At 41.5% G+C, this 11,882-nt stretch overlaps 1 protein-coding gene across 1 annotated transcript in view; it reads right to left on the minus strand.

Annotated features, from left to right (window-relative positions):
• CDK4 (cyclin dependent kinase 4) overlaps positions 1 to 11,882 on the minus strand; it is a 62,654-nt gene that overhangs the window by 47,968 nt on the left and 2,804 nt on the right. The window contains exon 2 of the mRNA XM_018566597.1: positions 3,337 to 3,592. Coding sequence (XP_018422099.1) covers positions 3,337 to 3,554 — 218 coding nt within the window. The 5' untranslated portion in view covers positions 3,555 to 3,592. The remainder of the gene's footprint in view (positions 1 to 3,336; positions 3,593 to 11,882) is intronic.

Below are 11,882 nucleotides of genomic sequence, written 5' to 3' on the forward strand. Positions count from 1 at the left end.
AAACTGTCATGTTGCTTAGTATTGCTTCTGACCTGAAGAAGAGAGGTTCACTCTCGAAAGCTTGTCTTTTATATATTTTGTTAGTCCAATAAAAAAGGTATCATTGCATACTGCAATACTGCGTTTTTGTCTTTTTTGACATACATACATACATACATACATACATACACAGTATCTCACAGAAGTGAGCACACCCCTCACATTTTTGTAAATATTTTATTATATAATTTCATTTGAAGACACAGAAGACATTACACTTTGCTACAATGTTAAAGTGACATTAAAGTTAAAAAAAATTCCCCTCCCCCCCCATGTAAATGTTAGCACTTACCTTAAATGAGGTCTCTTATTCTGATCATCTTCTTTCCCCATGTTTTCCTCCAGTGGTGTGAAGTCACTCCAATCCAGCGCTGACTGCTCTGTCTCTCCGATCCGGCGGGTGCACGCGATAACTAGGTAAGTTTAAAACTAGTTAAAGCGGGGTTTTTAAACTTCTTGCCCATATCTACTGCTTGCTAGCAGTAGATATCGGCAAAAAAAACCGGAGGGTTTAGAACCCCTTTAAGTAGTGAGTGTATAGCTTGTATATCAGTGTACATTTGCTGTCCCCGCAAAATAACTCAACGCACAGCCATTAATGTCTAAACCACTGGCAACAAAAGTGAGTACACCCCTAAGTGAAAATTTCCAAAGTGTGTGGCCACCATTATTTTCCAGCACTGCCTTAACCCTTTTTGGCATGGAGTTCACCAGAGCTTCACAGGTTGCCACTGGAGTCCTCCTCCATGACGACATCACGGAGCTGGTGGATGTTAGAGACTTTGTGCTCCTCCACCTCCAGTTTGAGGATGCCCCACAGATGCTCAATAGGATTTAGGTCTGGAAACATTTTTTTTTGGAAATTTAGGGTACATTTTTCATTACATAGTAAAATAAAAATAAAAAAACCCCACAGTGGTGATTAAATACCATCAAAAGAAACTCTATGTGTCCCTAAAAAATGTTAACATTAATTGCAAGGCTATAGTCCGGTCATGCTGACCGGTGAAATTTTTGACTGACTGGTGAGACCCCGTAAAAGCACTGCGCGCACACACACACACACACACACACACAAGATTTAAAAATCTGCAAGGGTTAACTGCTCATTTTGTCCAGGGGGCTAAAATAAGGAAAAAATACTCACCCCATCCTTGGTCCCCTCTAGCTGATAGACTGTTGCCCGCAGCCTCTTTGCTGGGCCCCCGGCAGTCTAAGGACCCTGCAATCCATTAGACATGAGGACACCAAAGCACATACCACAGTCGGAGCGGAGGGGAACAGAGGCAAGTGGTCACTGCCACAGGACCAAAGATTGGTCTTTCTTCTTTATTTTTGCCTACAGAGCAAAACAAGCACTTAACCCATGCGGAGCTAACCCCAATGCACGGATTAATTTTTTTTAAATCCTTCTTTAAAAAGGTTAATTAATAAAATAAAATGCATCAGAATTCCCAAATGTAGGTCTGTCTTTAGCAAAACATACATGTTTAAACATATAAATATATTAAAATCACGTGTGATGTAAAATAAGCACACAATTTGTGCAATGACCTATTCACTTAATAAGAGAAATAATAGTGTTTGCAGAGAAGCTTTGAAAGCCTTAGTAAGCAGAACACAAGATACAGCCTTGTAACATGATCTAGGTCTATTGCCATTTTTCACCTGTATAGTTGCAGTAGCTGAGACTTCTGTCTAAGCCAGGTCAACAAGTTTTACAAGATTTAAAAAAAGAAAAATAATTAAAATGATAAAGCTTCACACTACACCTATAGTTCAAGGTCCCTTTTGCCAAAAAAAATAAAAAGTTCAAGAATAAAAACACAACCCAAAATATTTTCAGATAGCTGTAGATCCAGCAGGCTGATTTATATACTGCCTTCCAATTTTCTCTTGTGGATGCCTGTGATTTGTTATCAGCACCTGAATTTCCAGTTCTACAAGACTGCAGACATCAATACAAAGACCAACAATGAGATGACATGCCCCAAAAGAACTCCCTGCAAAAGTACAAAAAACATATCCACCGCCCGCAAGCCCTGTATGCTAGGTCACCTCCTTGGCTACCAGTGCCAAAGCCAGACAGGCTTGCCCTTACCCTTACAAATCGAGGAAAATGAAGCTGGCAGCACACTGTAGAATCCTTCACAAGTAAAACTTTATTGTCTCAAAGAAATAACACAAAGCCCATTCTGGGACCTCCCCCTCTGATAACGTTTCATCCAAAATGAGGATCAATCATAGAGGCAAAGATGGGAGAGGCAGTCATACATCCTTAAAATTAGCATGTGAAAGTACTTCATGTAACACGTTTTCAATTATAGTCTCTCTCACATATTGTTAACATAGATAAGGAAGGTTATCAATACCAATATATATACAGTATATAGTTTTTTTTGTGTTCTAACCACTATCCAACATTGTGAATCAAATCTCATTTCCATTTGATTCAGAACAATCAACTTTTACTTACAAGGGATTCTAGGGTGTGTTGCCAGCTTCTCTTTCTTGGATTCCCCACACAAATAACTTGGGAGTCCAGCTTTTTGACAGGTGATGGGGAGGTCAAAGACACAAACCACTGCCATTTCACGGGGCCATGACAAAAAGTGTTGCTGCTTTGTAGCGGGAATCCGCAGTAAACAAGTTCATTCTACATCATGTAGAAATCATTGGGGTGTCACGACACCATCATTTAGCTTTGTTACAGTCTTAGGCACCATTCACACTGAGGGACATGGAAATCGCACAATTTTCCGTGTGAGTTTATATGTGCGATATTGCACGACTTTTTCCTATTGGGCTGTGAGCAAAATCGCTCAAAATCCGCAGAAAAAAGGGTCATGTAGGAGCAACAAACTACAGCGACGAGCTACAAGCGATATTAAGCGGCGACATGTGAACAGCTTCATTGAAATGGATTGGAGAAGCTACATAGAGCGATATCGCGTGGAAATATGAGCGATATCGCTGCGATAAATCGCTCAGTGTGAATGGGGCCTTAACGTTTGGCTGAAACTGGAGACGCTAACAGAAATATCTAGCTTTTTAAGTTTAGAAGTAAAGAGGATAAAAAGTATGATTCAACATGCCAACCACACAAAGCTGACCTTTAAAAACGTTATCGAATTAATTCTGAATTTCCTAATATAAACTTTAGGAAAAATAATAATTACAGGCAATGTAAAATGCCACCGGAGACACACATCCTAGTGCAAACAGTGTTACTCACTAAAGGATGCAGAAAACACACAGTCTACCCTCCATACAAAGAAATTTGCTGCATTTACTCACTTTACAATGTTTGGATGGTCAAAGTGCTCGAGGCGTTTTAGCAGCGCTACCTCTCTGACAGTAGAGAGGGGAAGTCCATTCTCATTTGTTTGCACTCGCACATTTTTGAGGGCCACAAACTTTCCACTCTGCAGATCTCTTGCCTTGTACACTGTGCCATAAGCGCCAACACCAATTTCAGCTACAGGTTCATACTGTCCTCGTATCTCCTTAGCCATATTCTTGGCAACCCCGCTGACTCTCACGTTTTTTCGCCCTGTAAAACAGAAGATGAATTGCAGTTATCCATCACTACAATCAGGCTAAAAAACAGAAAGGCAATCACTATCTTGAAGCATCCCCATAAAATCATCCAGATAAGAGAATTATGTGTTGAACACAATGCATTGAATGAGACTATAAAGTAGGCATTTCAAGCAGCAAATGGGCATTTTTAATAAGTACGTACAAGAAGCCATTCTGATGTGCAGCAGTAAGGCTGGGTTCACACCTGGGCGTACGGAATATGCGTGTTTGCTGCGCTTTTCGTGCCGTGCGTTTACTGCAATTTGCGGTAAAAGAAACACGCGACAAACGCGTGTTTACGAGGGCTATTGGTTGGTTGCCATAGTGTCATGTGGCACCACACTTTACTCAATAGCCTTTGCCTTCTTAATAAGACCAAGTATTTAACACCCATTATTTCAAAGGAACATCATTCACCTTTTACCAATTTATGGATAAGTCTGCACAATATGGAAACTTAATTTTAAGACCATTTATGAAACCTGAAGCATGGAAAACTTTATCAATTTCCTTTTGCAACCAAGTACTCAGGTCCATCTGTGCAGTGTACGCTTAAGCTTTGTTGGCTGCTATGAACAACAGTTCTTTTTTGCATAGTTTTAATTTTCAAAGATTAGCCTCAGTATTGGTAGGAATCTTGCATGTTAAATGCTGGCATATCCATGTCTGCTGCTCTACTACCAAGATGTCAGCAGGAGCTTTGTCCCTGCTCTATATCCAACCATGGCAACTATCAAAATCTGTAGCCAAAATAACACCCAAACAATAATCCAGCCTGATTACACACTGACCTTTCAGAAATAATGGCCATGGGGTGTAAACTGAGCAAGAAATAAAACTAATAGTTGTTTTGTAGCATACCAAAGTGCACCAAAAACTTTACGTATAGGGTTAACCTATGTTAGCTTTTAAAATACAAATAAAAGCTCATGGGTGACAGCTAAAAAAGTACCAAATCTAAACACTCCCTTTACCTTTCTTGGAGGAAAATCCTCTTTCATGTGTTTCACAGACTCCCCCTCCCAGACACTGCAGCTCACAGTGGGATCTTTTTAGAAACATAGGCAGTGCTGTCATGACAGAATACAGTAGGCAGGGCCAGGTGTGGGCAGATGCTGATTGACAAGCTACAGGTTTGTGAATCAGCAGGGAAATTCCCAATACCCACATCCCCTGTAATTATTTTTTTAATCCCACTGTACTGCAAGCAAGCAAAGCCTACATGGGTGTGGCAACTCTTCTCTGAATTCAGGAGCAGTGCAGCATTGTTGCCACACCATCACAGAAAGCTGTTTGAGATTGCCTTCACTGGTAGGCTCAACATGTATTTGTGGGACTCTTCAGGGGATTAAGGGAAAACTAACAGGGTTAATGGCCTTCCATTAAAAAAAAAACAACATACATTATAAGTGCATCTGCACTTGCAGGGTTATTCACAAAAGGGTGAAGAGCTTGGAGAAGGCAGGAGAAGTGAACAATCTAGGCCAGGGGTGTCAAACTCAATTTAATCATGGGCCGCATTAACATTATGGTTACCCTCAAAAGATATCTGTATGACTATATCAATGTATCATAATTGCCTCTGCATTTGATTATCACTGGTTATAGTAATAACTTAATACCTAGATCTATAAGTAGAAGTCTAGGAAATGGCTTGGTGGGCCGGATTCGGCCTCTGGGCCGAGTTTGACACATGTGATCTAGGACAACATAGCTAAAGTGGAAAGTGAGCTGAATTGGAGAATGTTTCCAAATCAGCTATTTTGGCCTAGATTGTTCACTTCTCCTGCCTTTTCAAGCTCTTCACCCTTTTGTGAATAACCCTGTAAGTGCACTTATAATTAGGGCTGCAACAACTAATCGACATAATCGATTATAATCGATTATTGAAAAAAGAATGTTTTTTTTTATGGAAGGCCATTATTCTTTAGGGTCAAACCAATAAAAAGGAATTGGCTTGCATATATGACAAAGAAACATTGCACAGAGTGTGTGTGGGGGGGGGGGCAACTGAATTAAGTGAGGACTAAAAGAAAAAAACAATTAAAAACATGATCCTTGAGTTTGGGGGATCTGAAGGCAAGTCAATTTTGCAAAGCCAGCTAAATGTAAAAAAGGTGTCTTTGCGTACATTAGATCTATCACCCAGAAGTAATGAGTAACCATTTGATAGTTTTTCTTCATCTACGCCTACTTGACATTTAGAAAACTTTCTGATTTTTAATAGATTTGTATTTAAAATAGCAAAAAGGTCTTACAACTAATTTCCTTTTTTCCTTTTCCTTGTGAAAACGAATGAACACCATAACATTATCAAAGAAAAAAAAAAACATACCGCAGTATTAAAAGGTCCTATGATTGATATTTTAGAATGAGTCACCTTGGGCTCTCAACAGATGCAGTGAACAAATGAACAATTAATGCATTTTAACAGATCTGTCCTAAGGCCAAGACACTTAATACCAAAATGTTCCAATAATGTATAACCAATGCTGCACTGTGGAACATGACTGCTTTTAGAGGTTCCAGAGATGAAACAGAGCAACTAGAACCCTCATTGTTGTGATCCTAAGATTACACAGACATTGTATTCACTCTCTCATGCTTACGTGACTGGGGATCAAGCCTCATTGACATCTTGGGTGCACTAATGTAGCTCAGAGAAGGAGACATATCACTTTATATTGCAAAAAGCAAAGAAATTCTCCATGGGGAAAATTTACTAAATTACTTTTCCTAATGCTACAGGTCTAGATAACCATCTATAGTAACATTCTAGTTTCATCCAAGGTAAAACCAACATGAGACTATAAGATCCTAGCACAGAAGTGCAAAGGCATGCTGAAAACATGCAATTATAGACATTCTTCCAACACCAGATGTATACAGTACATACAATCTCTGAATGTGTGGGGCAAGCAAATATGTTAGTTTACACAGGCAATTGAGGTCAGTTTGAGTGTACATGGTTTCATGAGATCCAAAAAAGAATTGAAGAAGATACAGTGGGGGGGAATTTATCAAAACTGGAGCAGACAAAATCTGGAGCAGCTGTGTATGGCAGCCATTTAGCTTCTCTCTTTCATTCTCAAATCTTAACTGAACAAACAAGAGAGAAGCTGATTGGTTGCCACTGGCAACTGCTCCAGTTTTGATAAATTCGCCCCATTTATGTCACCAGCACATAGGAATCAAGTATCCAAAATCACCTTTATTGATGCATGCACATCTTGTCACAAAGGAAGCAACATTTTGGGGCCACTTTGGGTTCCGTTATCAGGCACAATAAGACATACTGACCTGCTGACATAATGTGCCTGATGAAGGGACCCAAATGGCCCCTAAAGGTTGCCTCCTTTGTGACAAGATGTACATGTGTCAATAAAGGCGATTTTGGATACTTGATTCCTAGGTGCTGGTGACCAACTGTTTCTTTTTGGACTTGAGTTGCGCCATACGCAGTCACCACAGCACCCATCCACTAGGGGTATACTGGCAAGGAGTGCAGTCGGATATTAGTCCAATTCAGAATTCAAACACATACATTAAATATGCTTCACAAACTGATGTCAGAAGCCAACCAGAAATGTTCATGTGAGCTAGCTCTAAATAGGCTTTGAGTTGCTGCAATAGAATCTGCTTATCTTTGGGTAACAAGAAAGCATACGGAATATTGTAAAGCGCTGCGCAAAATTGTTGGCACTATATAAATCCTGTATAATATACTAATCCAAATCTGGAAATTAGTTTCCTCAACAGGGATGTACCGATACTATTATCGGTGCCGATACAGAGTATTTGGGCGAGTACTCGTACTCGCCCAAATGCTCCAATACATTTCCCGATACTGGAACTTCCTGTCAGATTTCCTCTGACCGGCAGTGCCGCGAGGGAAAATGGTGACACAACCCCCACCCTGCAGACAAATCATTCCCCTCACATAGATCCTTAGCAGCAGTCATTACCGTACCAGTCCCTCGGCCAGCTGGGCAAACACCGATCTCCAAGCTCTGCCCATGTCATCGACCCTGAGCCTGCTACTGCGCATGCACAGGATTTCTGAATGAGATCGATGGGCAGTCTGCACATGTGCAGTAGCAGGCTGAGGGCCGATCACGTGGCGCCGTACACACAGTAGACGTGGGCAGATCTGGGAGAGCGGTGTCTGCCCAGCTGGCCGAGGGACTAGTACGGTAATTACTACTGCTAAGTATATATGTGAGGAGAATGAGGGGCCTGCAGGGTGGGGGTCGTGTCACCATATTGTCAGATGTTTGGCCAGCCTCGATGCCGATTGGCTGGGAAGCCGGCTTCCCAGCCAATCAGCATCGAGCCGGCCAAACAGAATGGAGACGGCTTCCCGGGCTATCAAGAACCCGGGCGGTGGGTAATGACACACCTCCTGGCTTCCCAATTGCCCAGTACTCGATACCGAAAAACCGGTATCAGTGAATCCCTAATATGGCCTTGATGCAAATAAATCAGTCTTTTTTTTACCCAGTTGGATTCCTGTGACTGGCGTCAGTGAGCTCCTGAACGGACAAAGTGACAGTGCCTCTTTAACCCAGGCATAGGAAATCGTCTTTAAAAATATGTTATCAGCAATTTGGTAATACTAGAGCCCAAGTGAAAGTTGAAATACAAGGTGTAATCACGCGTAAACATTCCTTCAACGAGCCTCAACCCATCCTATGACATAAAATGTCACATTCACTACAGTTAAGATATTAAAAACAACGTCTTATTCCAAACAATAAAGGCTTACTGATGAAATAATCAATCATTATTCCCCCACTTATTCACCTTTACTGTATAAGTAACCTGTATAAGTTTGACAGTTTGAACTTAAGTGCATTTTGACTTCACAGCCAAAATTGGGATAACGCCTATTTTATATTTGTTACATGTTCCCATTTACATTGCAGACGCTAAAAGTATTTACAAAAATGTGTCTTGCAGTTTTAATTGCTTTTACTTGGGTTAGGGTTTCTTGGCTTCTCAAGGGTTAACATTTCTACTTGCTTCTCTTTCTTTGTAATGTTAGGAGGGGTTGCGAGGGGTTCGTTAACCCTGGCTGCAGTGTGCTGGCTCATTTCATTAAGGTGCACTGCACGATTCTCGTACGAGAATCGCGGGAAAAGTGGTTAAAAGGAAAAAATAATTTTTTGTTATCTGCTGTCTCCTGGTTTCTTGTATTTTAATGGCGTCGCCAACCAGCAACAATGGTGGTGGGTTGAAGTGATCTGCCCAATTTTGTGTAGCTAAAGCTCGTAGTGAAAGTAGTTGAAATTGTCAGGGGTATGGCCAACATAAGAGTTAATATTATGACCAGATGTGTGCTTTACTCATAAGGGTCATAAATGTAAGAAGCTATTGTTATTTTTTTTTTAAGTTATACCATGTGAATGAGAACATGTAACAAATATACAGTAGGTGTTATCTCGATTTGGCTGCAAAAGTGGAAAAGGGGGGATACCCAAGGTTAGGAAGTATGGAAAGTACCACTGCGGACCTCTCATTACGAATATACAAATTATCTGACCCAATGGATTTGGTACTTTTCAAGTCTCTGACTTTACGTAGGTATTGCGTAGGCAAGACTTTTCTTATCTGCTAGCTTGTTCCAGGTCAGTGTTTCAATGTAATGAAGTCAGAGACAGCCTGGCACACAGCATATATTAATACACAGGCAGCAATGGCAATCTGTATATTTCTCTGTTTTTTTATTAAATAATGCAGCAATAAGGATACGCAGTGACCTCACCTGTGGGATTAAAGGCCCAAGTCCCCATCCTGACCAAAAAAAGCCCTTAAACACTACAGTAGTATATAATCTTCCAGGTTCCATTGCAGTTTTCCTCAGGTGAAGGTTTTCCTCAGGTGAAGAGGGATTTGCGTGCCAAGGCAGGACTGCAGATATTGCTGTTACAGCTTCAATACTGCGAGTTGCTGACCCACTCGTATAGAAAAGCTGAGCGAGCGGTGTAGGGAGGAGAGCTCAGCCTCCTGTGACAGCTCGGGCTGTCTCCGCCCACACACCGCTCTGCCGGACTGTGATAGGAGGCTGAGCGGTGTGGGAGGAGAGACAGCGGCCGCTCACAGCGCTCTCCTACCGCTGCGCTTGGCCGGCTGTCACTTTCTCTCCTCCTCGCTGGGACACAGAGCAGCGCCCAGCGGGGAGGAGAGAAAGCAGGGATGCGCCGATGTATCGGCAGGAAAATGGCACTTTCGGCATTATGCCAAAAGTGGCATTTTCGGCCGATATGTTTCGGCGGCCGATATGTCGGTGCATCCCTAATTAACATCAATGAGCTACAATCTGCTCACAAAAACATGCTTTTTGACGTTTGCACATAAAACGCGCATAAAAATGCGCAAGAACGCTGTCACCTAGGTTTGAACCAGGCCTAAACCTACATGGAGATGGCTACATGCATGTAAAAATGTACTCGTGATATACCCATGTTTTTTTTCTGTCCAACAAATTCTTTGGTAATGTCCAGTAAAATGTTTGTGTTCAGACACGTAAACACGTAGGTGTTTAAATGCATTCAATTCCTATTCATTCCTCCTGCTCAGATCATCTCTAGGCCAGATCTGGATGCGTTTCTGCAAACGCATGTATGCACATTTTTATGCATTTTGTACACACCGTTTTTTGTCCTCAATTGGTTTTGCTTGGGTTTTGGTTTTTTACTGTGTTCTGGTGCGTTTACATGTGTTTTTTGTGTGTTTCAGTGCAAAAAAATGCAGCGTGCTGCACTTTTTCTAAAAGCTCTGAAACTGAACACAATGGTGTGAACCAGCCTCATTTAAAACGTTTGGAGTTACTGTGTATGAGGAGTTTTTGGTGCAGATAAAAAACATTCTGGTCTAGAGATAGTGTGAACACGCCAGTAATGTAATTTTCCTGTTTGGACTTCATTTACACACAGGCAAGTACATGTGTAAACATGCACTAACATGCACACGCATGTAAAAATCATGTCTTCAGATGCAGATTTTTAAATTTTGCATTACGGATCTGAATGCAGAGCGTGTTTACGTACCTGTGTGCAAATTTCCATTGAAAATAAACCTGCGTTCAGATCCATAAACAAACAACAACAAAAGTTACCATTCCATTTATTTACAGTCATGTGTATGAGGCCTAAAAGTGGCGTTTATTTCTGTCCATGTGCACAAACAGGCCATGCTGGTTCACATAACAGTCCAATATTGTGTATGTGACAGGTCTAGGTTTTATTGAGGAAGCTCTAAAATCACAAATAGAATAGAAGGAAAAAAGCAGAGTACAAAAACTGCATGTAGATAGATCTAAGCTCTCAACAGTGCAGGCAGCGAGCAAAAATTTGAATTCAATAAAACTTTTCTGAAACCCAGCCGGGTTAAAGATGATTTAGTTTAACACTTCTTCATTATGCTGTGCTGTAAAATCGCGGTTTTAAATGTTTTATAAAAGTGTGACCTGCGTTCAGTGCTACCCCCAGTGCCAAATCACACATTGTTAAGGAAATCAACTTTGTGAAATAAGCAACAGCAGACTCATTTATTCTTATACTGCATAGCTCGATCTGACCACAGACGGAAGGTTTATATATTTGAAAGCAAATAACTTTTTGTTTAGAGACAACGTGCTAAAATCTTTGTTAGGTGTTTATTGACGGGTAATCCCCCACAGGGGACATTCATGCCTTTATTTAGAATGCACAGGGTGCGTACATTCTAACAAAAACCCCTGTGGATATTAAAAGTAAACAGTGAAATCCCCGCACACAAAAAAGTACACCAGGGTATTGTCCTCTACCAGAAAAAAAAAACCCTGACCCATAGGCCTGGTTCACACCTGGGCGTTTTGTAGCACGTTCGAACGCTCTGCAAAACGCTCAAACACTGAAATCCCATTATTTCCTATGGGTATGGTTCACACCTGGGCGTATTACAGGCCGTATGAACGCGCTACAAAACGCCCTACGCCCAAAGAAGTACAGGAGCTACTTTGGGGCGTTTTTGTCATGCGCTTCCATTGGGATACAGCCAAGTAGCCCTTCGAAACGCGTGACAAACGCGCATATTCGATACGCCTAGGTGTGAACCCAGCCATAGGGACCTGCCAAAGCCGCTCTTTCAAGTACTAGGTAGGGGTTCTCCCAAAGATTGACCAATGAGTAGGGGGAAGGAAATAGGACCCGTGTAGGCCACAGATCCTAGCACCCCCCCCCCCCCCACCCCCCCCACACCCCACAATCAAGGAAACCCCC

The sequence above is a fragment of the Nanorana parkeri genome, unplaced genomic scaffold (genome assembly GCF_000935625.1).
Source record: "Nanorana parkeri isolate BGI_ZX_2015 unplaced genomic scaffold, ASM93562v1 scaffold961, whole genome shotgun sequence".
Classification (NCBI taxonomy): domain Eukaryota; kingdom Metazoa; phylum Chordata; class Amphibia; order Anura; family Dicroglossidae; genus Nanorana; species Nanorana parkeri.